General features: G+C 50.7%; 1 protein-coding gene across 1 annotated transcript in view; it reads left to right on the top strand.

The window, feature by feature from the left end:
• The first annotated feature begins 7,436 nt into the window (after positions 1–7,436).
• JPH3 (junctophilin 3) overlaps positions 7,437–24,083 on the top strand; it is a 98,776-nt gene continuing 82,129 nt past the window's right edge. Inside the window, exon 1 of the mRNA XM_037142368.2 lies at positions 7,437–7,818. Coding sequence (XP_036998263.2) covers positions 7,437–7,818 — 382 coding nt within the window. The remainder of the gene's footprint in view (positions 7,819–24,083) is intronic.

Genomic DNA, 24,083 nt, shown 5'->3' with positions numbered 1-24,083 from the left:
TCAAGGGGTGGGCATCAGGCAGAGGAGAGTGGTGGCTCTTATTGCTGCTAGCTCCTGATGCCATGACTCCAATTGCTGAGATGGAGAAGGTAGTTTAGGGATGAGGATGAAGGTTTGTTGCAGGACAGCAGGATGGAAAGGGGTGGCCATATGCCTGCTCCGAATCCACACTGCCACTTACTGGCAGTCAGTCTAGGGACTGATATGGCTTGGGTGAGGTAGGGATTTGGGGCCACCAAGCCCAGCTCACAGCAGGCACCATCTGGCTGTTCTTATAAAAGGTAGTTGGGGTGGGGGTCCCTGGCACTCCTTGTGGAAAAGACAAATAGAGCCTATGAGTCTGGAAACACTTGAACTTGGAATGTCAAGGTTGTAGAACCATTTCCTTAAGAATTTACTTACCATTCTGGCCAGGTGGCTAAGTTGGTTGGAACATTATACAGTACACCAAAAGGTTGCAGGTTTGATTCCCAGTCAGGGCTCATACCTAGGTTTTGAGTTTAGTCCCTGGTTAGTGTGTGTATGGTTGGCAATCAATCAATGTTTCTCTATCACATCGATCTCTCTCTCTTCCTTCCTCTCTTTTTAAAATCAATAAATATATTTTTGGGTGAGTATTTTTAAAAAAAAAAAAAAGAATTTACTTGCCTATCTTAAGCAAGTCACCCTACTAGTATTTGCTCTCCACCTCAGTTTTCTTATCCATAACAGGGGGATAAAAACATCCGCTAGGAACCACTTATCAGAGTTGCCCTGAGGAACAAGTGAACTAACAACTGGAAAATGCTTACACAGTGCCCGGCACACTGTTAGCAGTGTTTAGCCACCATTATTAGTAACATTTCCTGGGATTAAGATGTGGGCCTAGGCAGCTGCAGGGTAAGGGAAAAACACACCCAGCAGGTGTCTTAGAGTTGAATTTCAAAGCTCCAATTAAGGTTTTTCAACCTTTCTCCTTAGCAGACCCTTGTCCCTGAAGCTGGTCGGCAATTAATCAAAAACAAAGGATGTCACCCTGGCTGGTGTAGCTCAGTGGATTGAGAGTGGGACTGCGAACCAGAGGATCGCAGTTCGATTCCCAGCCAGGGCACATGCCTGGGTTGCAGGCCAGTTCCCAGCAGGGGACACATGAGAGGCAACCCTACATTGATATTTCTCTCCCTCTCTCCTGCCCTTCCCCTCTAAAGATAAAAAATTAAAAATCTTAAAAAGTAAAGGGATGCCTAGTCTTGGCTGGTCTGGCTCAGTTGGTTAGAGCCTTTTCTTGTAAACCAAAAGGTCACCTGAAAGGTCACATGTTTGAGCCCCAGTCAGGGCACATGCCTAGGTTTTGGGTTCAGTCCCAGGGCCAGTATGACTTCTCGATATTTCTCTCCTGCGATCAGTGTTCCTCTCCTTCCCTCCCTCCCTCCCTTCCTCTCTCTAAAATCAATAAGCGTGTCCTTGGGTGATAATTTTTTTTAAAAGCATTACTGCTCTAAGTGCTAGGTTCTGGTAGCCCAGGAGTGAGACTCCCCTCAATTTCTCTTTTTGTGATGAAGCCCTGGAGCTTATACATGCTAGCTGTGGCCTTGGGCCATTCACTTCACCTGCCTGAGACTCAGTTTCCCCATCTTTAAGAAGGAAGGATGCTTGCCATCTGAACCCCAAAGGGTTACTTACACCAAGATTTTGATGAAATAAAGTGCTCGAGAGACGACCAACAACACCCCGCCTTTCTGACTATCCTCTTGCTCTCACCCAGGACTGGCATCTTTCTCTGCCTCTGGTTTGCAGGGAACCAAGAGCCCCCAGGACAATCTCAAGGTTTAGACCCTTATGAGCACCTCCAAGCAACTGTTTTCTCTTCCCTGGGGCCTGAGTATGGGCAGGCGGAGAGTTACAACCAGAAGCTGTACAATGGAAGAGAGAATGGGGGAGGGTGGACACAGGGCACCCTGCAGCACCTCTGGGCCATCAGCAGCTCCTGTACCCAATGGTCATCTTTATTCTTGGGAACAATCCTGCCTGAAGAGGGACGGAATAATAACAACTATTAGTTACTGAAGACCGATAAAGTGCTAAGGACCACTCGACACCTTTCCTAACTGTATCGGGTCAGTTACCCTTTGCCCCAATGCTGCAAGGTAGGAACAGGTGTTGGTGCCACTTTAAAGATGAGGGATGAGGCGAGGGGCACAGAGATATCCTGTAATTGGCTTCGGTAAGTAGCTGAGCTGGTTTTCAAACCTGGCAGCAATGGGGACTGACTGCATGGATGAGGTAGCAGATACCCTCTCTAACAGCTGCTCCTGGCGCTCTAGCCACATCGACCTCCCACATTTCAGGAGTCTGTGTACGAGGATCAGTTCTGGGTTAGTTACCACAGGGCTGACCAGCCACACCCTGAAACTGGCTCCGGGAGACACCACAAAAAGAGCCCCTTCCCAGGCTCCCTCAGCAGCTCACACGTGCCACACGCACGGTCCTGAGCAGCAATCACTGCACAGCGTCCACAGACAAACTCGTCCCCAATGCGGCAGTGCGGGTCGAATTGGGCTGCAAGGAAGGCCGATGAATGCTGAGGAAAATTCTAGAACGATAGAACTGGTAGACCAGGGAAATCCTCTAGTTTCCCATCTTGTAGGTGAAGATGCTGGGCCTAGGGCAGCTGGTAGACTTTCCCAATGTCGCACAAGTTAGTGTCAGGACCAAGACCAGAATCCAGGTCCCCCGATGCCCAGAGGGTGCTTTCTCTGTCACTCAGCTACTTACCACCAACTTGTGGGTTGGTCACTTGTGTCACGAAAGTGTGTTGCACACCCATGGTGCCTGCTCCTGCAGGCAGAGAGTGAACCACGCAAAATAAGCTTCTGCATGAAGTTTATAGCCTGTTCTGGTTATGACTACTGAGTGACAAACCCCCCAAAACTCAGTGGCTTAAAGCAGGGTTTCACACACTGAATGTGTCTCCAACTCCTAAAAATCAATATATTGACGCCCCAGCCCCCAGTGTGGCTGGATGTGCAGTCAGGAGTAATTAATGTTAATTGAGGTCTTAAGGGTGGGGCCTGATCCCATACATTAGTGTCCTCACAGGACAAAAACACTAGAGCGCTCTCGCTCGCCTCTGCTCATTGGGTCTTTCTCTCTCCTTCCCTTCCCTGCCTGCCCAACAGGGAGAGGCCCAGGAAAGGGCCTTGCCAGCACCCAACCATGTGGGCACCATGACCTCAAACTCCAGCCTCCAGAACTGTGAGAAAATAAATTTCTGTGTTCAAGCTTCCCAGTCTATGGTATTTTGTTACGGCAACCCGAGTCAACTAACACACAGGGCTTGGCAAACTCTGTAAAGAACAAGATGGTAAATATTTTAGACTTTAGGGGCCATATGGTCTCCGCTCTAATGATTCAACTCTACCATTGGGGTGGGAAAGCAGCCACAGGCATATGTAAGTGAATAGGGGGCGGCTGTGCTCCAATAAAATTTTACTTACAAAAACAGGCAGTGGGCCAGATTTGGTCCCTGAGCTATAGTTTGTATAATCTGTAACTTAACAAAACAAGAATCACTAATTTTGTTCAGAAATTGAAATTATGACAAGACATGGCAGGGAAAGCGCTGTGGGCGGGACCTCTGCCCCGCATGGCGTTCATGGGCGTGGTTCACCTGTGCTGGAGGATCTAGTTCAAGATGGTGCACTCACACGGCTGTCCCTGTGTGCTGGGCTGGCTGCGAGGCCGGGGGACGGGGGCAGCTGCGGGCTGGAGGCCCTGTTTCTCTCCTTTGTAGCTTTCCATGGGCTGCTTGGGCTTCCTTATAGCATGGTGACTCTGTTCCAAGCTCTAGCATCCTGAGACCATGAGGCAGAAGCTGTGTCACCATTTATGCCCTGATCTTTGAAGTCACATTGTATCACTTTTGCTACACTTGCCAGCTGGCCTACCTCTCAGCAGGAGGAGTGTCCATGTGGCTTGACAGGAGAGGCCCCAGAATGGGACATCTTCATGTGGACATCTCATGGTGTTGGAGTAAACACCAGCACAGACTAGAAGATGGGTAACTGAAAAAAACAAAGTCTTCTCCAGATGAAGCGGTGCGGGGGGAGGGGTTGTTATACATTGAAACAGAAAACTTCCCAGTCATGGTCATGGAAGAAGGTGAAGGGAATGGCAGTACAATGCCTGGAGGCCCGAAAAGTTACAGGCTGGAAAACCAGACTCTGGAGCTAGAATCCTGCTTGGTCATTATTTTCCCTTTGGCCGGACACTTCACTGAGGTAGGCTCCAAACTGGTCTTTACGACGGGAGGGTGCACAGAAGCCCAGGTCTCGCAGGGCGCACCCACGGGATCGCTGATGGGAGGTGTGCATCCCAGAGCCTTCCACACACTGCCATGAAATTCTGCTTGGTGGTATTGTTTCTTGGTTTTCTCCCTGGTTTTTGTTTTGAAATTGCTGGTGGTACTATGTTTATAGCCTTGGAGAGTTTCTTCCAAAATGAAATCAATACCTCCAGCCCCACTTTATGGGAGAACGACTTCCAAATTGCACAAAATGAATGCCTCTAATACCTGCAATTCAGACAGTAGAATCTGTCACTACTTGAGCTAATCTGACCATGCACTGGAAAGGAGGGAGGGTCAGTGCTGGGGGGGGGGGGGTGTTGGAATTACCAGGAGAAGGGTATGCATTACCCAGAGGTAGAAGGTGCTGACCAATAATTGTTTGGAACCAATCACCATTTTCCAATAAGATCTCAGTTGTATTCCACTGCTCCTGTGAGGAAGGGCTGCTGAGTCAGCAAAAAAAAAAAAAGGTTGGAAATAAAATGGAAGGGAAAAAGTGCAGAGTATACAAGAGAAAGAGCGATTTTACATCAGTAGTGTTTGGAGGAGCAGGCTGAAGACTGGGGGTCTCACGTAGGAACCCATGTTCCCCCTTCGTTGGGGGGCTGGGCTCCTAATAACAACACGACTTCCTATTTCTTCAGTGCTTACCACGTGCTGAGCACCCAGCTACTTAAATTCTCACTGCACCCTTATATGAACTACCATTATACCCATCTTACAGATGAGAAAACTGACCTCAGAGGTATTAAGTAACTGTCCAAAGGCACACAACTGGCCAGCCCGAGAGGCAGGATTTGAACCCGACTCTTGTGAGGAAAGTCTGCAGCCCTTTTGTCTACATATTTACTACACGTAAATTTTTCATTTTCATCAAACAGCCCTGAGGTGCTATTTCATACCCGTCTAGACTAACAAAATAAAATAAATGGAAAACCCAATACAAGTCCGACAATGCCAAGTGCTGGCCAGGAAGTAGAGAATGGGAAGTGCAGGTGCACTGCAGGGTTAAAAGGAAATTCTCCAGGAAAGCAACTCCTACGAAGTCCCAGAGGTGCTTGGCCCAACAATTCCACCCGCAGGCGTTCAGAGAAGCACAGGGAGACAGGGCTGAGAAGGTGCTTTGAATCCATGTAACTGCAAATCACAAAGCTAAACCAAAAACTCCCTAAAGGACCCTCCCCTAGGGGATGGGTGAGGAGGTGACTGCCAACCAGGCCAGTGGTACTTTAGGGAGGGGGGTTGGTTCCCCGGGGCAAGACTAGAAGTCAGAGCTTGAACTTTGGTGGTCAGAGGAGGAGCTAGATTTCCAGGGAGAGCCTACTTACCCAAAGGTGGGAACAATGCAGGCAGGAGACTGCTGAGCAGAGCCCCTGGCTAATTGGAGGTTTTATTGCACCCCTTTTGCTGTGCTCAATCTCAGGCTCCACCGCCTGGTTCGCAATTCTTGGCTCAACACAGCCTGAGCCACCTACCCTCACTCCAATTAGCCCGGACCCCGTGCAGTCTCCCTCCGAATCACTGGCTGCTGCCATTTGCCACATGCGCTCCGAGAGAGCTGGGAACGCGGGCTCTGCACGCGGCTTTTATGGTCCAGGAAATGCATTTTAAATTGGTCCCAGGATACTCGGATCCAGGAATCAGGCACTAGCTCTTGGGTGGGGTGGGAATATGTGTCGAGAGAGACCTAGTAACGCCGGAGTGGAGATCACACTTTACTCCCAAAGCATGACCACTCCCGGAGTGGGGGGCTGCCTGTTGTCCGGGGCACAGAGGAGAAATAGGATCGGGGTACCTTTACTCCGGGACATGTGCGTGTGACCAGACCTTCCTTTAATATACGGGGTGGGGGATGTTTTCTGAGGCTAGAGCCTCCTCTCCCCACCCCCTTCCTTCCACATAAGGAGTCAAACTGTAAGGAAAAGGACGGATTGTCATAAGGAAAACCACCTGTGGTCTGCCAAGAGCCTTGCCAGTCAAGCCATAGGCAGGCGTCAAAGATTGGAGCCAGGCGGGAGGGGCGAGGTGCGTGGTTGGGGAGCGGGAACCTTACCGGCGCCCCCCACTCTGCGAGCACCCCGGGCCTGTTCGGCCGGATTTTACTCGTGGCTCCCAGTAGGGGTAGAGAGTACCTGGGTGCTGGGCGCCTTCCCATTACGCAGTTCCTGTCCCTTTAAATCCAAGTCCCGGGAAAAGGGGGGGTTGGGGTGCGCTGGCTGGACCCCTAATTCCAGGCGTGCCTGGGCAATGAGGGGAAGCTGGGCGGGAAGTAGTGCAGGGTAGGGATGAGGGTGGAGCACTCGGGGTCCTGTCGGCGCCCCAGCCCTACGCCAGGTAGGGCAGCGCACCTCGCCAGGCCGCGGGCGCGTGAGGAGCAGGGGGCCGTGGCGGGGGCTGGAGGGCGGGCGGGGTGCGGCGCGGGGGCGCGCGGACTGGGTGCGGACGCGCGCGGCGCAGGCCAGAGCGCGCAGGCTGGGCTGAAAAAGCACGCCGTCGTCGCTGTTGCCGCCGCCGCCCGACCCGCCGCATTGCTGCTGCCGCCGCCTCCCCGGCCCGGCCCGTGGCCCCCAATATGGTGCAGCCGCCCGCGCCGCCGCCCGTGCCGCCGCCCGTGGGCCCCGCCGCCGCCGCCCTCGGGCGCCCGCAGCGCGGCAGCCGCAGGTGGGGGGCTGCGTCCTGAGCCTGAGCCGCGGTCCCCGCGCCCGCCTGCTTTGCCAGCCCCGCGGGCTCGCCTCTGAGGGGTACTTCGCGCTGAGGTGGAGCCGTTTGCACCAGCACTGCTGCTCCTGCCCCCTCCCTCCCCTCCCCTCCCCTCCCCCTCCCTCCTCCCCTCCGGTCCTGTCTCCAGCGGGAGCGCGAGACGCTGGTCAGGCTCCGCGGCGCAGCTCGAAAATGAATAATCTCCCCCGATTGACTTAAATTCCACCGAAGCCGGCGCCTCGGCCGCCCGCCGCTCGGAATCTGCTCGCTGTGTTTTTTGCTTTCTCCATTCTTTCTTTGAAAAAAAAAATAGCAAAACAAAACCAGCCAGTCAACCAAGAATCCGGTTTGTTGATAGCCTTTTTTTTTTTTTTCACCGTTTGCGGGATTTGCAAACCGAGTTACATGCATGTCCAGTGGGGGTAGGTTTAATTTTGACGATGGAGGGTCCTACTGTGGAGGCTGGGAGGACGGCAAGGCGCACGGCCATGGCGTCTGCACCGGCCCCAAGGGCCAGGGCGAATACACCGGTTCGTGGAGCCACGGCTTCGAGGTACTGGGCGTCTACACCTGGCCCAGCGGCAACACGTACCAGGGCACTTGGGCGCAGGGCAAGCGCCACGGCATCGGCCTGGAGAGCAAGGGGAAGTGGGTGTACAAGGGCGAGTGGACGCACGGATTTAAGGGGCGCTACGGGGTACGGGAGTGCACGGGCAACGGGGCCAAGTACGAAGGGACCTGGAGCAACGGGCTACAGGACGGCTACGGCACAGAGACCTACTCGGATGGAGGTAGGTGCGCCGGTGCGGGCGGGCCGGGGGCTGGGCGGAGGAGGGACCTTCTCCTGCCTCTTCTGTTTATCTCTGGGGAAGTTGAGCTTCTCCCTCCAGTGGGGCCCTGGGCATCTGGGCATTTCTCGGGGTTCCCTGGAGGCCCGGCTGCCCTGGCTACAGGTTGCCCCACTACTTGGTGGGGGATAACACCCCTGTGCCAGCTGAATGGTGTTGGGGGCTTTCCAGGAGCAGAGCCAGGCCCTGGAGCTGCAGAGCTGAACACTGTCTATGCATCATTCAAGAGCAGGCCAGAGACTTACGGAAAGGCCAGTCTGGGCCCAGGGCCTCCTCTAGGACCCACTGAGGGCAGACAGGGGCTGGAAGAGGCCCCCTTCCTCTTGCTGACAGAGCTCTCTTGGTGTGGGCCTCCAGAACTTAGGCCCCAGCTTTGCTTCTTGTTCTCCTGCGGTGCCAAAGGGCCTCGCACAGACCTGATCAACCCAAGCCAAAGGAAAGGGAGCGATTAAGAGAGATAGAGGCGGGGGGGGGGGGGGGGGGCACGAATCCAAACCAACACAAGGCAATAAACTTCTAGGTGGTTGGACATGGGCTAGTGCTGTCAGAGCAGGCTGCTGAAGGGAGAGAGGGAGGGAGGCCCATCTGTTTAGCGAGAGCCCAGGAATCTTCACCGTTCAGTGGCTGAATCATTTTCCCCATTAGTTCAGGGAATGGTCTGTGCCTTCATTCTAAGATGCCACCACATTCAGGGTTGAGCTGGTGCAGGAAGTCAGGGAGCTGTCCACCAGCCGCCTACCACTGCTGTAAGATTTCTGTGCAGGGAGCCTCGCTGGCCTGGCAGCTACCCCTGTCCCGGACACGCTAGTATCCACTCCTTGGTGCATCAGAGAGGCATGGAGCATTTACTGTTCCTGAAGCCAGACCCCAAACAAGCCTGCTCTCTGATGCAACCCCCCACCCCAGCCCCCAATCTGGGAGTTCATTCTTAGAAGCGGTTGTAATTTTTGAGGCATGCGGTGGGGCACAGCAGTGACTTGTATGCTTCTGGTGGGCATAGAAATATAAGTGTATGTGTGGTCTTCTCCCTGCCTGCTTGCTGCCTCCGAGTCGTATGAAGCAAGTGCTAAACACCTGCTCCCTGGCCACATCCAGGAGTGAGAGAGGGCTGGAGAGTAATTATTATTTTGGCTTATGCAACTGAGAGAGGCAGGGTTCATTATTCCTCAAAGGGGAGGAGGCGTGGGGGCAGTTAATTATATAATGCTCCTGCTTGTCATCACCCTGCCCAGCCCTTGTCCCAGGTGGCCTCTACTGTGCTGTTGTTGTTTTAACTGATCAGGTTGGAGAGTTCCCTAACCCTGGGCCATGGGGGCCAGGTGAGCGGCCTGACCTGCTTGGTTCCAGGTCGTGGGTGTGTGTGTGTGTGCACGCACCCATGTGCAGGCACAGCGAGGCCCGGGCAGCAGGTGTGGGTGGCTGAGGTGGGCGGTGGAGCAGCCTGGCGCTCCCAGCTGGGCGCTTCGGGAGCCCAGGAGCAGTCGTCACCCCGGGGCTTTGGCTAGGCTGCTCTGCAGATCGGTCCCTCTAGAGGTGCTCCCAGCTGTGCCCGAGCCAGAAGAGTGACTTTGTAGTCCTGCTCAGGGGGCCGCACATGGCAACATGTGGAGGAAAGGAGTCAGGAACTCCCCGGAATATCTGAGGGTGAGGTCTGGCACTCCAGGTTGCCCACCTTCCCTGGACATCTTCAGTGTCCTGTGCAGTTCTGTCCTACATTCAACAAATATCTACTGAGTGCCTTTAATGAGCAGGTGCTCTGGACTCTGGAAAAATAGCAGTGAACAAAGCAGACAAATCTTTGCCCTCATGGAGCTTCCATTTGGGAAGGAGGGTGAAAGTCACATTGTGATTGTTGGGGAAAGAAAGGGTCTGATCCTGTGGCTGGTCGTGAGTTTAGGGTCTGACATGTTGCTGTGAGAAACGCTTCTTTTATTGGATTTACGACCCTGGGTCTTTGTCCCCCGTCCAACCAGCTAAGCAGTGGTCAGCTTCCTAAAGCCCTCCCCTCTCCATCTTCTTGCTTGAGTGTCATGTGATAGAGGGGATCATGTCCATTTTACAGGTGTGGGTAGTGAGGCCCAGGAGTCAGGCGCCCCACCTTTGTGGCACAGATGAAGGTTTGAACCCCAGTGTGTGCTCATCACACCACCTGTATGCCAGGAGAGGCAGGCACACAGATGCAGGTCACCAGGGCCAGCTGCTCTCTTTTGTTTTGTGACATGGCATGACAGAAAATCAAATTGACTCTTCTTAGCCTGGGATAATCAAGCCCAGACATTGGGGGCCACTTTGATGGAATGCGCCCCCTACTTCTTATCAGGAAGGAGGTGACCGTGGAGAATGTGCCTTTGAGCAGTCGGTCAAGTGAGCAGAGCTACAGTGGGTTATGGTCTGCTGGAACAAAACAGTGAATCTCTACACTTTCTCCCCAGCTGCTGGGCTGCGATGAGTCTTTCTTCAGAGAGGGCAGGACATTTAATGAGTTAAAGGTCTAATCCAACTTTTCCTGCACACAAGAGATGGGAATATTGGGCAGGCACCAGCAAAGCTCCCAAACTTCAGCCCAGCTCCCAGTGCTGACTTGGGAAAACAGTGATATTCATGAATAATGCACAGATAGCAAATGTATTCCACATTTAGCTGGAATTGGTATGGAATCCATTTCAACTGGGGACACTTCTGCCAACTCCTCCTCCTTGAGGTTCATCCTCCCATGAGCGCAAGTCAGGTATTGTTCAGTGAAGCGAACTGAGTGGCTTCCACAGTCTGTTGGTGACTCCACGGAGATGGCAAGGCTGGGGGTGTGAGGTGGCAGAGCACATGCTGCGGAGTTTACAGCTGTTGTGCTTGAATCCCGGCTGTGCCTTTGCTCTGTGACCTTGGGCAAGTTTTTAAACTTCTCTGAGCTTCTGTTTCTTCACCTGTTCAGAGGGCTTATAGTAATTCCTGTAAAATAGGTGGGAATTAATTGAGGTGGTATACATGGCTATACCAGTAAGCAGTCATTATTATTTATGACTATTTTCTTATTACAGTTCACATGCAGGGTATGTCACATGTAATGATTATGTTTTAGAACCTATAATAGCTAGACATGACAATGATGATTTCGAAAAGGATAATAAATGGCGATATTAAACACTTCCTGTGTGCAGGGCACGGGCGAGTGTTTGCATGAATTATAGCACTTGATTCCTCTTCCTTTCCAGGATTATTCCTTCCACTTCCCACATTGGGAAGTGCAGGCTCAGAGAAGGCAGGTGAGCACTGGGCCACACGCAGGTGCACTCTCAGGATGGTAATTCATGAGCCTGTGCTTCTGTGTGGAACACCCCTTTCCAAACTGCCTGGTTCAAAACTGCCTCCTCGTTCGTTCCTCTTCCTCCACACCCGTTCCTCTCTTCTCGGTGCAGCAGCCCAGAGTTGTAGACCGACAAGGGCACATTCGCAGACACACACGCTCAGACGCCCCGCTTGGGTCCCATCAGTCACACTGCCGCTTCTCCACTTGCTGGACTCCTGTGCTAAGCTACACAGGTAAATATTTCCTCCTGGGTGCCGTGTGCATAGGACCCCTGGGACCAAAAGTTAGCCCCAGCAAATAAACCCTCCCACAGGCTGAAAGATATGAGTCATCTCACACACCCGGCCTCTCCCCCTCAAATACAGATTCCGTTCACCCGCCCAGATCCCTCCACCCACACAAATCACACACGCCCACAGTTGAAATTCAGATCCCCCCCACCCCGCGCCTGCGCACACAGGCACACAATACACCTGTCACCCAGAGACGTGTTCCATCCTGTCCCCAAAACATAGCCACGTGCACCCTCCCAGCTTTGTTCTCTGGCCGTGTACTCCAATCCTTACTGATTCCTGCTCCTGAGACGCAGCCATCCCTGGGAGGGAGAGTGCCAGCCCTAGAGGAGGGCTCAGATTACAGATGGAACAGAATGCTGCCTTTCCACTTTCAACACGCGTTTCTGCAGCCAGCGCCCCTTGGAAGGGGGGAAGCCCTTTATCCACACAAAATAAACAGCCATTGAGCATATTTTTAGTACTTAGCCGTGGATATGTGAAAATAAATTTCTGAATCCAAATGTCCAGGTTAGGAGGAAGCGGGCCCATCCACACATTACGCCCACCGGAACTCCTTCTAGAAATGCATAAAATTGATCACTCAGCTATGGGAGATAAAAGCATCTCCTCAGAAATTCTCTTTCAGCCACTTTGGGGAGGGAGAAGGCTCCATGAGGTGAAAGGAGAAGGAAAAGGCAAATAACTAGTTCTTTGTTGCCAATAATAGCTGAGAAAGAAGTGTTACTGAAGACTCCCTCACCCAGCTCAGCCCTGGAGCGATTTGACGGGCTTTATATTAAGAAGCCCAGCAGGGCTGGTGAGGAAGTGAGGATCAGCACCCTCCAAAAATAGCCACTCCACCCAGAGTTAGTGAGTCGCCCCTGGCTGGCATGAACGGTTAATGCAGCCAACCTGAGGAAAGGGACATGAGGCTAGAGGGAGGAAGACCCTGGGAAAACAAAGGGTGGTAGTGGCGTGGAGGGAGGGCCAGGAACCTCTGCTGTTTTTCTTCAAGACTCCTTTGTCGGTTTCCTCCAGGCCTCTGCTACAGTAAAGAGAACCAGCTACCACGTCTGAGCTGGTAATTTCGTATATACAACTCATTGTGTTCTTGAATGACAAGATATTTAGAGTTGTGAGCACTGTAAAAAGAGTGGTGTTTTAATTTTCCACAATGGTCCACCCCTTCTTGGATCAGCTGCTCCCCCCATTTGTAATTTTCTGGCTTGTGAGAGGCCACGTGGTAGATGAAGGGAGTTCTGTGGGGTCCTGGCATTGCCACAACCAGGCTGTGTGGTTTAGACCCAGGGGCTGGCTCCCTTGGGTCCACCTGTCTTCCTTTAGGGGAGAGAGAGGGAGAGGGAGAGGAGTGTCTTCAGCACCTTGGAGAGCGCCCCACAAATCCTGCCTGGGAGGCTGGCTCTGCTCTGATTCTTGCCAGGCCATCTCTTCCAGCCAAACCACGCCTCCTGGCCAGTGACCGCCTGACTCTGACCCCTCCTGCACACTTGGCTGTCAGAAGTTTGCCTGCTCTCGTTCTGTCAGTGTGTGGGCTCCTTACTCCAAGAAACACCTTCCCTGAGGGTGTTTGCCTATTTTTCACCCCAGTCCTGTCAGTCTTCACTAAAAAAGTTGAGTGCCTTCCTGGTGCTTCCTGCTGAATTGGGAGAGCCTCTCCCAGCTGGTGTAGGTGGGTTTGGGGTGTGGTCCTTCAGTAAGACTTGTAGAAGTTGCTCTGAAGTCTGGGATTCACTTCTGCCTCCTGTTGTATGTGCTCAGTTTCCAGAGAGCACATAGGAACTATAAGTACACAACTAAAGCAGGCAAAGGAGTAAGCTTGTCTGTAGCAGTGATGAAAAACTATTTTACCTTTATTCTCTTTAAACTGGCATCAATGGATTAGTCATACGGACCACCCTGCCCAATCCAGTGGCTGGCCTCATGCAACTATTGGAATTTTAATTTAAATGAATTAAAATGAAATGAAATTGGTGAATGTAGTGCCTCAGCCATGCTGGTCACATTTCAGGTGCTCAGTAGCCACTTGTGACTAGTGATGATACCATATTGGACAGTGCTGGTGGAATGCAAGTAAGCTTTTTATAGGAAGGAAAAAGCTTACTGTTGTCTGTTGTCTCTGCTGGTCACTGCTGTGTGTCCAGGGACTAAAACAGAGCCAGTGTCTCATGGCCTTCAGTAAATATCTGTGGAATGAATGAACTGGGAAATGTAGCATTTGATCATTTCATTCACTGCTATCATTTCATATACACATCTCACTGCAAGAACTTAGGACTGGACATAGACATGAAAGGGAAAAATTAAACTCTCTTCAAAGCATTGCTGTTATAAGTACTTGATCAGTTTCATTTTGTTATGGGCTCTGTCATTGGTCATAAGAGTCTCTGCCAGCATTTTACCTGAGTAAGATGGATGGTGTTGAATACAATGAATTATAGAGTAATAATAGTCTAATGGTGGAAACCAGTCATGATCAGAAGACATTTTTGGAGCACTATTTAAAGAGTGGCATTCATTGCAAAGCGCTAGCAAAAATGAGCAAAAAAAATACCCTTTCATCTACTCACTTGCTGTCTCTTTACTGCTATCTTTTCCTTGGCTTAATTCACTCAGTCATTGAGAAGCACTTACTGAGTTTCTACTACATTTAAGGCACAAACACGGAAAAGCTCAGCTTCACCTTCAGTGAATTACCTTGGAGATATTTGTTGAGCACTGACTCTGTGTGTCAGTCTGTTCAGGCTGTTGTGACTGACACCACAGGCTGGGGGCTTACAAACAGCAGACATTCATTTCTCATGAGGCTGGAAGTTTAAGGCCAAAGTGCCGACAGATTTGGAGTTTAGTGAAGGCCCTCTTCTGGGTTACAGACTGCCAGCTTCTCTGTACACAGTGGAAGGGGCAAAGGAGCTTTCCAGGGTCTCTTTCATGAGGGCACTAACTTTGCTTGTGGGGGTTCCACCTTCACAAACCCTGCGGGTCGTTGCCTATTTTTCAGCCTAATCCTATCAGTCTTTTCTTAAAAAGTGATCTGCTCCTCCAAGACATGATCTGCTCCTTCTTAATACTAATGCATTGGGAGTTTGGATTTCAAGATATGAACTTTGGGGATACAGATATTCCATCTGTAGCACTACGTATGTGGTACATAGTTTGCAGTAATGTAGGCTGTTGGGGAAAATAAACAAATAAAAATAAAGTAGTATAAGAAAAAGAATGATATGACTTCTACCAAAAAGAGTATGCAGTCTGGATGCAAAACTAAAATATGTGAAATAATTAGGGATTTCTCACACCAGACTGTAGGGTCCCTGCATGGAACTACCACAGGTGAGAGTTCTGAGACGGGAAGGAAGTGTGTGTATGCCTGAGTGAGCAGCAGGGGTACCAGGGAGGGCACACCTGGGTTGAGTCTGGGAGGGTGGGCAGGGCAGCTGTTGCTCCGAGACTGAAGTTGCTGATCTTGAAGAAGGCTTGTCCTCTCTACCTCAGTGTTCTCACTTCTCTGATGAAATCAAAACACTTTTCTCCTTTCAACATATGCCATCTCCTGCCTTCCCAGGGATGTCACAGGTGTTAGGGACCCACAGGGGTCCTCTGGTGCTTTGGAGGTCCCCCCAAAGATCCAAGTGTCAGTTTGTGCAGCTGAAGAAGCACAGGAATTGAGCAGGGTGTTGGCTTGCCACTGTCTGTCACTCTAGGCCAGTGCTCCACAAATTTGAGTATCAGGCTCGCTTGGAAGGCACGTGAAACAGATTGCTGACCCCACCCCTGAGATCTTGCCCCAGAATTGACATTTCTTACAAGTTTCAGTGGATACTGATGCTGCTGGTCCAGGGCCCACTTTTAGAAGCATGGCTCCAGGCTAGTGCCTGTTAACCCTGGTGCACTGTAGAATTATCAGAGATGGTCCCCCGGAGACAGTTACAAATGAAAACTCTCAGGCCCCAGTGCAGACCTCCAGGGCAAGAGCCCACATGCTGGGGAGATGACCAGGAGGTTCAAATGTAGGGGGCACCACTCTGACCCAGCAGTTCCCATCTTGGCTGTGCTTGAAGTCATCTGGTGCTTTGAAAAATACTGATGCCTGAGTTGTGTGAGGTGGTCTGCATGTAGACTAGCACTGGGGGTCTTTTGTAAACTGCCCAGGTGGTTTAATGTGCAGCTAAGGTTGAGGGCCTCTCTTCCAGAGCATCCTTAGCTGCACATGGGAATCACAGGGATGCATCTGGGGGTCCATCCTATACCACTCCAGCAGGATCTTAGAGTGGGGCACCCACCTGTGTATGTGACAATTGAGCAAGTGTTGCTGCTCTAGACAGAGGTTTGCAAACTCTGGGTCAAGTGGCTCATGAAATTAATGTTGTGCTTCAATTAAAAAACTGAAATAAACTAGAAAGCTTCCAAGCACAACAGCTACATTACAATAAGGACAAGCACTGTCCTGTTTCTGCCTCTGCCACTACCTGGCCTTCTCTGTGTCTGTGCCTTCTCTTCTTCCTGTCTTAGCTCTTAGCAGGACGCTTGTCATTGGATTTAGGGCCCAGCCAAAACCCAGGATGAATTCATCTCAAGATCTTTAACTTCACTGTATCTGCAAAGAGCAAATTAACAGGTACCAAGGGTTAGGGTGCAGATATATCTTTTTTTTGGGGGGGTCACTATTCAACTCACTGCAGTGTCTCACAGACTTCACTTTGAAAGTGCTCCAAAATGCAGATGCCCCATCCTGCGGAGCTCTTCTGGCCATCATAGATGAGAAATAAGTCATCTTGGACACAGGCTGTTGTTCTGATGGGGAAAGGGATGGCGATTCCCTCTAGTGGAGAATAGCCCGAGCCCTTCTTGGGATCGCCATCAAAATGGCTTCTATTGGGATCAATATGTGCAGGGGTGTACAATATGCATGCAAAGCTCATCATTCATCATCTACAGGCCATAGTTACAGAAAACAGGTACTATCTATAAATACTAATTGAGCAACACAGAGATCTGCCTCAGGTTCGCATCTGTTAGACATTCTGACACCAGAGGTGTTAAGGTGTGGTTCATGAGATTAGGAGTTCACTCCCCTAAATTTTGAATTTAAATATCTGGTTAATACCAACAGGGCTATACAGAGCAAAGCAAGCCTCAAGGGGTACAATGCATTCTTCAGGCCTGATCTCCCACGGAAACCCTCTGTGCTAGTATCGGGTCATGCCTGCCTCCTGCATTCCTGGCGTTCTGGTTGAGACTCACAGGGCTCTCTCAAGGCCTGCTCACAAGGGACCATGTGGGGGCAACTTTGCCCACAAATTCCCCCAGTCCACTACAGATGAAAGTAAACACTACCAAGACATGATCTGCTTGGAGAGGAAAGGTGGCTGATCCCTCAAAGGGGAAGGGCCAAGAGCCCCCTGCTCAAGGGGCTTTTATTGGGTTTGTTTGCACAAGAATACAGGTAAGGATCAAACAATAGATATCATTCAAAGAACTATGAGGGCTTATTCCCAGTCAGGGTCAGATAGCTAAGGAGCCAGAAAACTTTGAGGAACCAACTTCTTGCTTGGACCCTTATCATTTAAGTGAGAGCATTCTAAACAAAGCAGGTTTCAAAGGATTTTTACATATTCTTTCTTAGCCCTGATTTACCCCAATACCTGCCCTTTCCAGCACAGGGCAGCACTGCCTCCCTCTTAATAGGTTTTTAGGCTTAAGTGGATTAGAGCCAGGCAGGGCTTCTCCCAGATGGAAATGGGGACTCGGCTATGTAACAATAGCTTGGGATGGATGAGGGTCCATGGGTCCCTCTTTGTTGCAGCCTCCCCCCCCCCCGCCCCAGTCCTTCCATGATGGCTTCCCAAGTGATTGTGTCTGGCCTAGGTTGCCCCTCTTTGAGGGGCCGTACCCACCATGGACATCAAGCATGCTTTGGTGGCAGGGGAAGAAGCAGAAGCAGCTCTTGCTGCCAGAGACGAGCTTTGTCTCCTTCCGGAGGAGGAGCTTTGACATTCTAGAGGTCACTCACTTAGACATGGGAGGCAGTTACAGTTCCTGAGACCAGGGAGGGCGGTTCCCAACAGGACTACAGTTTCTGATACTACACAAAGTGGTCCCCAACACCAAGACACGTAAGTGAAACCCAGAATTGTCACAGGTGGGCACGGGTAATCAGGTTCTTGGTGATCAAGACAAAGAATTGAACCAAACACCCAGAGTTTATAGCAGAGAACATGGGAGCAGGCCAACTCCAAGCAGAGATTGACCTCATAGGCTGGAGGGACTCTATTCTTATAGGGAGGATCCTTCCTGGCTAGTTTTGGCAGGCTTTTATTGTGCATGTACAAGTAGTTGTGTTACTTTAAAGGTACCACACATGTGTTCTCCCATGGTTTTCCCGGATTGGCTACCAGGGCAGGGGGTCCTACAGTGTTACCTACTTGACCCCCCCCTTCTCCTGGGGTCCCTCTGTCCTAGGTTTGCCTTTCCCTTTGCCAGAGAATTATAGCTCTCCATGTTAGAGTTTGGTGAAAAGGAAAGGAATTATTTATTCAAGTTATACAGACTTAAAAGTAATGACTTAATGTCTTCATTAAAATCCCAAAGTCCCTTAAAACACGCACAAACACACACAGTCCCTCTTTCCCCCTTCACCCAGTCCAAGGTACCATATCTCAGGAAAAGAAATAGGAAGCCGCGCTGTGGTTCTCCGCTAAAGCTACATGGTGATTCTCTCCCCAGTGGCTGCCACTCTGCATTTAAATCCCAGCACCGATCTTCCTCTGCACTCCCATTTCCGACTCCTCCCACAATCGGCTACACTCACCAGGACTCCCCTATCCTCCCAGCTTTACTGGGCTGCCACAGTGAGTCTGGGCAGGTGTGGCCCCATGGCATGGAGCCAATCATCTCCAAGCTCTCATGCAGGCCATGTAACGAGGGCTGGGGAGTTGCCTCCCAGTTACACCTTGAGTGGAAGTCACTCTTCTCCCTGGCTCAAAGCATGGCCACAGCTATTTAACATATCTATGAAACCAGTTAAAGGTTATAGATATGTTAAATGACCATTCTAGAGGTTATCTTCAAAACTGTTGCTATGCAAAACAACTCAGTAGCCCTGCTCCATGTATCCCATCCCATCAGCTCAGACTTGTGGGGGTGAGCACATCCCATATTTTTAATATTTCCTGGACACCCTGAGTTCTGGACCCCACTGCAAATTCTTCTTTTGGGGGTCCCCTGGCTGCACCCTCCTACAGAATCACAAAACCAGGGAGATCCCTGTGAAAGAATTTTAAATGTCCACTTTTTTTTTGAGTACAGCACTTTACCAAACATGTTATTCCTTTTATTCTTTAAAACAGTGCTTTGAGATAAGTCATGTGCTCCCATTTAAGAGTGAGAAAAAAATGAGACTCATGGGATTATGTGGCTTGATGAGGACATATGTGCACAGCGGGGCTCGGCTGGCCCCAGAATTGTCTCTAGCACCCAGCAATGGAGCAGTTATTCCAACCACTTTCTTGCTTGACAGATGAGGAAGCTGGGAGGCCCAGAGAGGAGCCCAGGGCCTTACAGTGCAGGAGAGGCAGGGAAGGGTGATACCACGCTCTTCTAAACCTGGCCTTCGGTGGGCCTTTCCCCAGCCAGCCATAAACTTGTGCATTCTTCCAGGCCCCTTTGAGAGTGTTATGAAGCCGTGGGCCCCTTCCCAGGACACATGCATGTCCCACACACATGTGATGTTTTGTGGACACTTAACTGGGTTCACAGACTCTGGGACTTATCCATGGGCCCCAGGAATGGAGAGCCCTTCCATTCTTCATGAGGGCTTAAATGTGCAGAGATGGATCTCAGTAGCCCAGCAAGTGGGAGATGGGAGGAGGGCAGAGCCAGTGGGCTCCTACAGGCCTGTGGGTCCAAAGCAAAGACCAGGGGTGGGCAGAGTGGGAGATGTGGGAACAGGGACTCAGCAATGTGTGGTCACCAGTCTGAACTGCCCAGGCCGGACCTCTGCACAGGCTCCTAGGAAGAGGGCTTAGGAGTTTACTGCATGGTCACACACCCAGTATAGGGGGTCCTAAGAACATGCCTTAAGAAGCACCTGTGTCCCTCTCAGTGTTGGGGTTGAGGACCACTATAAACAATATGAGGCATTTCTAGGTATGGGGTAGCAGTCTGACTATAGGGTGGCCCAAGAGGGCTTTTCAGTGGGGAGGGTTTCAGGAACTAAGGCAAGAAGCTCCTCCCAGGAATACGTGGGAGTGGGGAGAAGGGTGCTACCTGGTAAGCAGGTATTGCACCCTCACCTTACTTGGAGGCTTTTTGTAAAAGCAAAGTCAAGGGGCCCTGAGCTTGTACACCCCTGCCAGCCTGGAGACTGTCCAGCTAACTGTTGTGCATAACCTTTCTGTGGCCCTGCCCCTGGACATTTGGTTGCTCACTGTTGAGTTCAGAGGCCTAGCTGCTTGTGGGCAGCTTGGGGACAGGAGGGAGCAATAGTTGAAATGCACTTTGGTGAGGGTGTTGTGGGGTAAGGATGGGTTTGCCAGCTGTAGGGCATCCATCCTCTGACCTCTGCAGTGCCTCTGGGCCCTCCAGTATTGCGCATGTTCCTGTATCCTGTAATTAGTGGCTTCTGGGGCTATCTCCTCCCCTTGGATGGAAAGCTTCTAGAGGGCAGAGACCCAGTCTACAGGGCTACTCCCTGTGGCCCTACCTGTAGCAGGGGAGGGGATAGTTCCGGAAGGTTGGACAATGAATGATGCATGCAAATCAGTGGAGAGCCGGAGGATATGCATCATGGGAAGCATGGGAGAACAGCACATGCAAAGGCTCGGAGGCCAGAACGAGCTTGGCTTGTTCCAAAAACCAAGGCTGAGGGGAAGAGTGTCAGGGGGTCTGAGCACAGAGATCTTCCATGGGAGGGACTTTGGATTTTGCTGGGAGGCCAGGGAAGGGCACTGAACAATTTAAGCAGGGCAGCAACACTATCTGGTGTTTGTGTTTTTCTAATTAAGCTTTTTTATTTTGAGATGATTATAGATTCACATGCAGGTGTGAGGAATAATACAGTCAGATCCCCTGTGTATTACACCTAGCTTCCTCCAGTGGTAACATCTTTGAAAACCTCTAGTTCAATGTCACAGCCAGAGCGTTGATACATTGGTACAGTCACACACAGAATGTTCAGCCTTTCTCCCACTCATCCTTTCATAGCCGTGTCAGCCTCCCTCTCACCCCTGTATCTCCTCACCCCTGGGCACCCCTGACCTGCTGTCCATTTCAAGAATGTTGATTCTGTAAATGGAATCATATGGTATCTAATCTTTGGGGTTGGCTTTTTTCACTCAGTCTATTTCTTTGGAGATTTGTGCAGGTCATTACTGTGTCAATGGTTCATTCCTTTTCATTGCTGCCTAGTATTTCATGGTGTGGATGGACCATCATGTGTTTAAGTAGTCCCCAGATGAGAGGCATCTGGGATATTTCTTGTTAGGGGCTATGAGGAATACATCTGCTACAGACCTCTGTGTAGAGGTTTGTATGTGAGCATAAGCCTTCATTTCTCTGGAGTAAATATCCAGAAGTGTACTTGCTGGGCCCTGTGGTCATTGTAGGGTTGTTTTTAGATAATCACCCTGGCTGCTGGGTGGGGAAGGAAATGGGAGGGGCATAAAACTGAAAGCTGGGGGATACTGGGGGAGCAGGTGTCCAGGGGAGAAGGGATGATGGCCTGGATCTGGATAGGGGCAGTGGGTTGGGGAGGACTAGAACCCCAAGAGCCAGGAGGTGGGCTGAGCAGGAGGACAGAGCCCAGGACTACCAGCTCCTATCTAAGAGAGAGGCCACCCTGGGGGAGGAGTGGTGTGAGGAATGGGGGCTAAGAGTCACGTGGCAAGCTGCACATGGCCAGGTGAGGGTGAGGTGGGTGTTGCAAGTCTAGATCTAAATGGGGCACCACCCTGCTCCGAGGTATAGTGACAGGGGAGGCGGCATCGCTGGAGAGGAGGACCAGGAGGCATGCCTGATGTGAGCTTGGCGGTAGAAGCTGCAGTCAGACCGAGGGTGACATTGTACTTAGTAGGAGGTGGGGGGACAGTAAGGGCAGAGATAGGACAGAGACTCAACACTTGCATGTCTTGGCCGTGTGGCCAAAGTTTTCATCCATTGCATTATCACACCCTCACCTTACTTGGGGGCTGAGTAAGGTGAGGCTGGGTCCACAGGATAGTGTGCCTGCCTGTTTATAGACAGGAAGCCTGGCGAGGTGGGATGGAGTGAGTGGGTGAGTTAGAGTAACTCGCTCAAGTCACGATCCGGAAGCCTCGGAATCGCATGGCATAGAATTGAGTTCAGATTCCAGTTCCTCCGTTATAAGCCTGCATAGGTTCTTCCTGAAGGTTGAAAAGTGAGACCAGGTGAGGGTCTCTGAGCGTACGCCAGATGCACACAGAAGCTCCATAAATAAGCTATCATTCCTGCTGCTGCCGTTGTGTCGGAACCTCAGAGACACCAGTGGTGGATTAGAGCCCCCGTTCTGCCCTTCTCGGTTCCCCACTCTTCTTTGCTGTGTCCCAGAGATTGTACCCAATCAAGCCTGTCCCCTGAGAGGAGACAGATGGTATCACAATGACTTTTTTTGTATCATCTTAATGGAGATATAATTCACATATCATAAAAGTCAGCCTTTAAACTATACAATTCAGTGGTTTCTCACATGTTTACAAGATTGTGCAACTGCCACCACACCTGATCTTAGAACGCTTTTGTCACCCGGAAGAGAATCCCTGGATGCATTACATAGTCCCTCCCCACCGCGGTCATCTCTCCCCAACCCCTGTTAACCACCAGTTTACTTTCCATCTCGGCAGATTTGCCTGTTCTGGGTATTTCACACAAATGGAGGAATCATGATGTGTGATTTCTTTCACTTAACGTAATGTTCTCAAGGTTTATCCATGTCCCATGTATCAGAACTGTATTTCTTTTTAAGACTGAATAATATTTCATTGTATGAATGGACCATATTCTGTTTATCTGTTCATCAGTTCATGGACTTCTGGGTCGGTCCGCCTCGGCCCTCATGCTATTGTGAATAGTGCTGTTATGAACATTCTTGTACAGTGTTTATATGGATATATGTCTTCCATTCTCTTGGGTAGATATCTGCTAATGGAACTGCTGAGTCATATGTTCCCCTGTTCAAGGCACTGTCTTCCAGGACAGCTGTCCCGCTCTCCATTGCCATCGCCAGCGTTCGAGGATTGCAGCTGCTCCGCATCCTCCCCAACACCTGTTACTCTGTCTTTTTGATCACGACCATCCTAGTGGGTGTGCAGTGGCATCTTACTGAGGTTCTGATTACATTTCCCTAATAACACTAAGCATCTTTTCATCTGCTTATTGGCCATTTGTATGTTTTTGGAGAAATGTTTTTTCAAATCTTGGACTGCTTTAAAATTGGGTTCTCTTTTTAGTGTTGAGTTATAAGGTTTTAAAATATATTTTTTATTTATTTACTTTTAGAGAAAGGGGAAGGGAGTGAGAAAGAGAGGGAAAGAAACACTGATTGGTTGCCTCTTGTACATGCCCAGAGTAGGGGGTAGTGTACCAAACTCTAAACCCAGGCATGTGTTCTGACTGGGGATCAAACTGGTGACTTTGTGCTTTGCAGGATGAGGCCCAACTCACTGAGCCACAGCAGTTAGGGTGGGTTTTTTAAAAACATAATGTAGATCCATGATCCAGTGATTTAGATTCCAGCGCCTGACTTCTGAGCACCCCCAATGGCTGTTTGCATGCTGCCTCCCCGAGTGGGTGGTGGATTCTTTGACATAAGCTGTGTGGGCACCTTTTTCTTGTCCCTAGAGTACCTAACACTCTACTGGGTGCCAAGCACACAGTAGGTACTTGCCCGCTGGCGGAGAGGTCAGGTGATCCTGTTCAGTTCTCACTGCAGAGGCTTTGATGAGCTGCATTCAGGATCTGCTTTACCAGCAGGGAAAGAACAGCCATGGGGTTTGCAGGGAGGTTGGGACCCACAGGGATATTGGTTGAGCACCGACTGTGTACCAGGCAGTGAGCTGGCTCTAGGGACAGCAGTGAATAGATAGCCACAGGGTTCTGTGGAGGACATGGCTCCTCAAGTTCTAATGCTGATGGGAAGAGGGGCCAGGCCAGTCTAACAGAGAGTCTGGATGGGTATCTGGGGCAGCTAGAAAACCTTTGGGGAAGCGACTTTCCCACAGGGACCTGAGACCGAGGGTATCACAGATGCTCCTGGAGAAGCATTATTAAGTGCTCAGAACCAGAGGGAGCAAGGCTGCCTGGGAACCCGTGTGATTTTGGCTGTACCAGAGCACCAGGGACCACATCTGGGGGTCAGACCCTCCTGGGCACTGGAGGCCCTGCTTGACACCTTGGGCCTACACAGAATCAACTCAACTGAGAGCAACAAGAGCAATAAGACAGCTGGACTTCTGCCAAGATGGAGGCGTAGGTGGAAACACTGTGCCTTCTCCCACAACCAAGTTTAAAAACAACAAAGTTTTAGCAATAAAAATGCAGCCAAATCATAGAAAATTGAACTATATGAAGTCTGACAACAACGAACCCTTCAGCCA

This window comes from Artibeus jamaicensis, unplaced genomic scaffold (assembly GCF_021234435.1).
Source record: "Artibeus jamaicensis isolate MK-2021 breed Jamaican fruit bat unplaced genomic scaffold, CSHL_Jam_final contig_464, whole genome shotgun sequence".
NCBI classification, from domain to species: domain Eukaryota; kingdom Metazoa; phylum Chordata; class Mammalia; order Chiroptera; family Phyllostomidae; genus Artibeus; species Artibeus jamaicensis.
The sequence above is the reverse complement of the archived record's forward strand: the minus strand, read 5'-3'. Positions and strand labels throughout refer to the sequence as shown.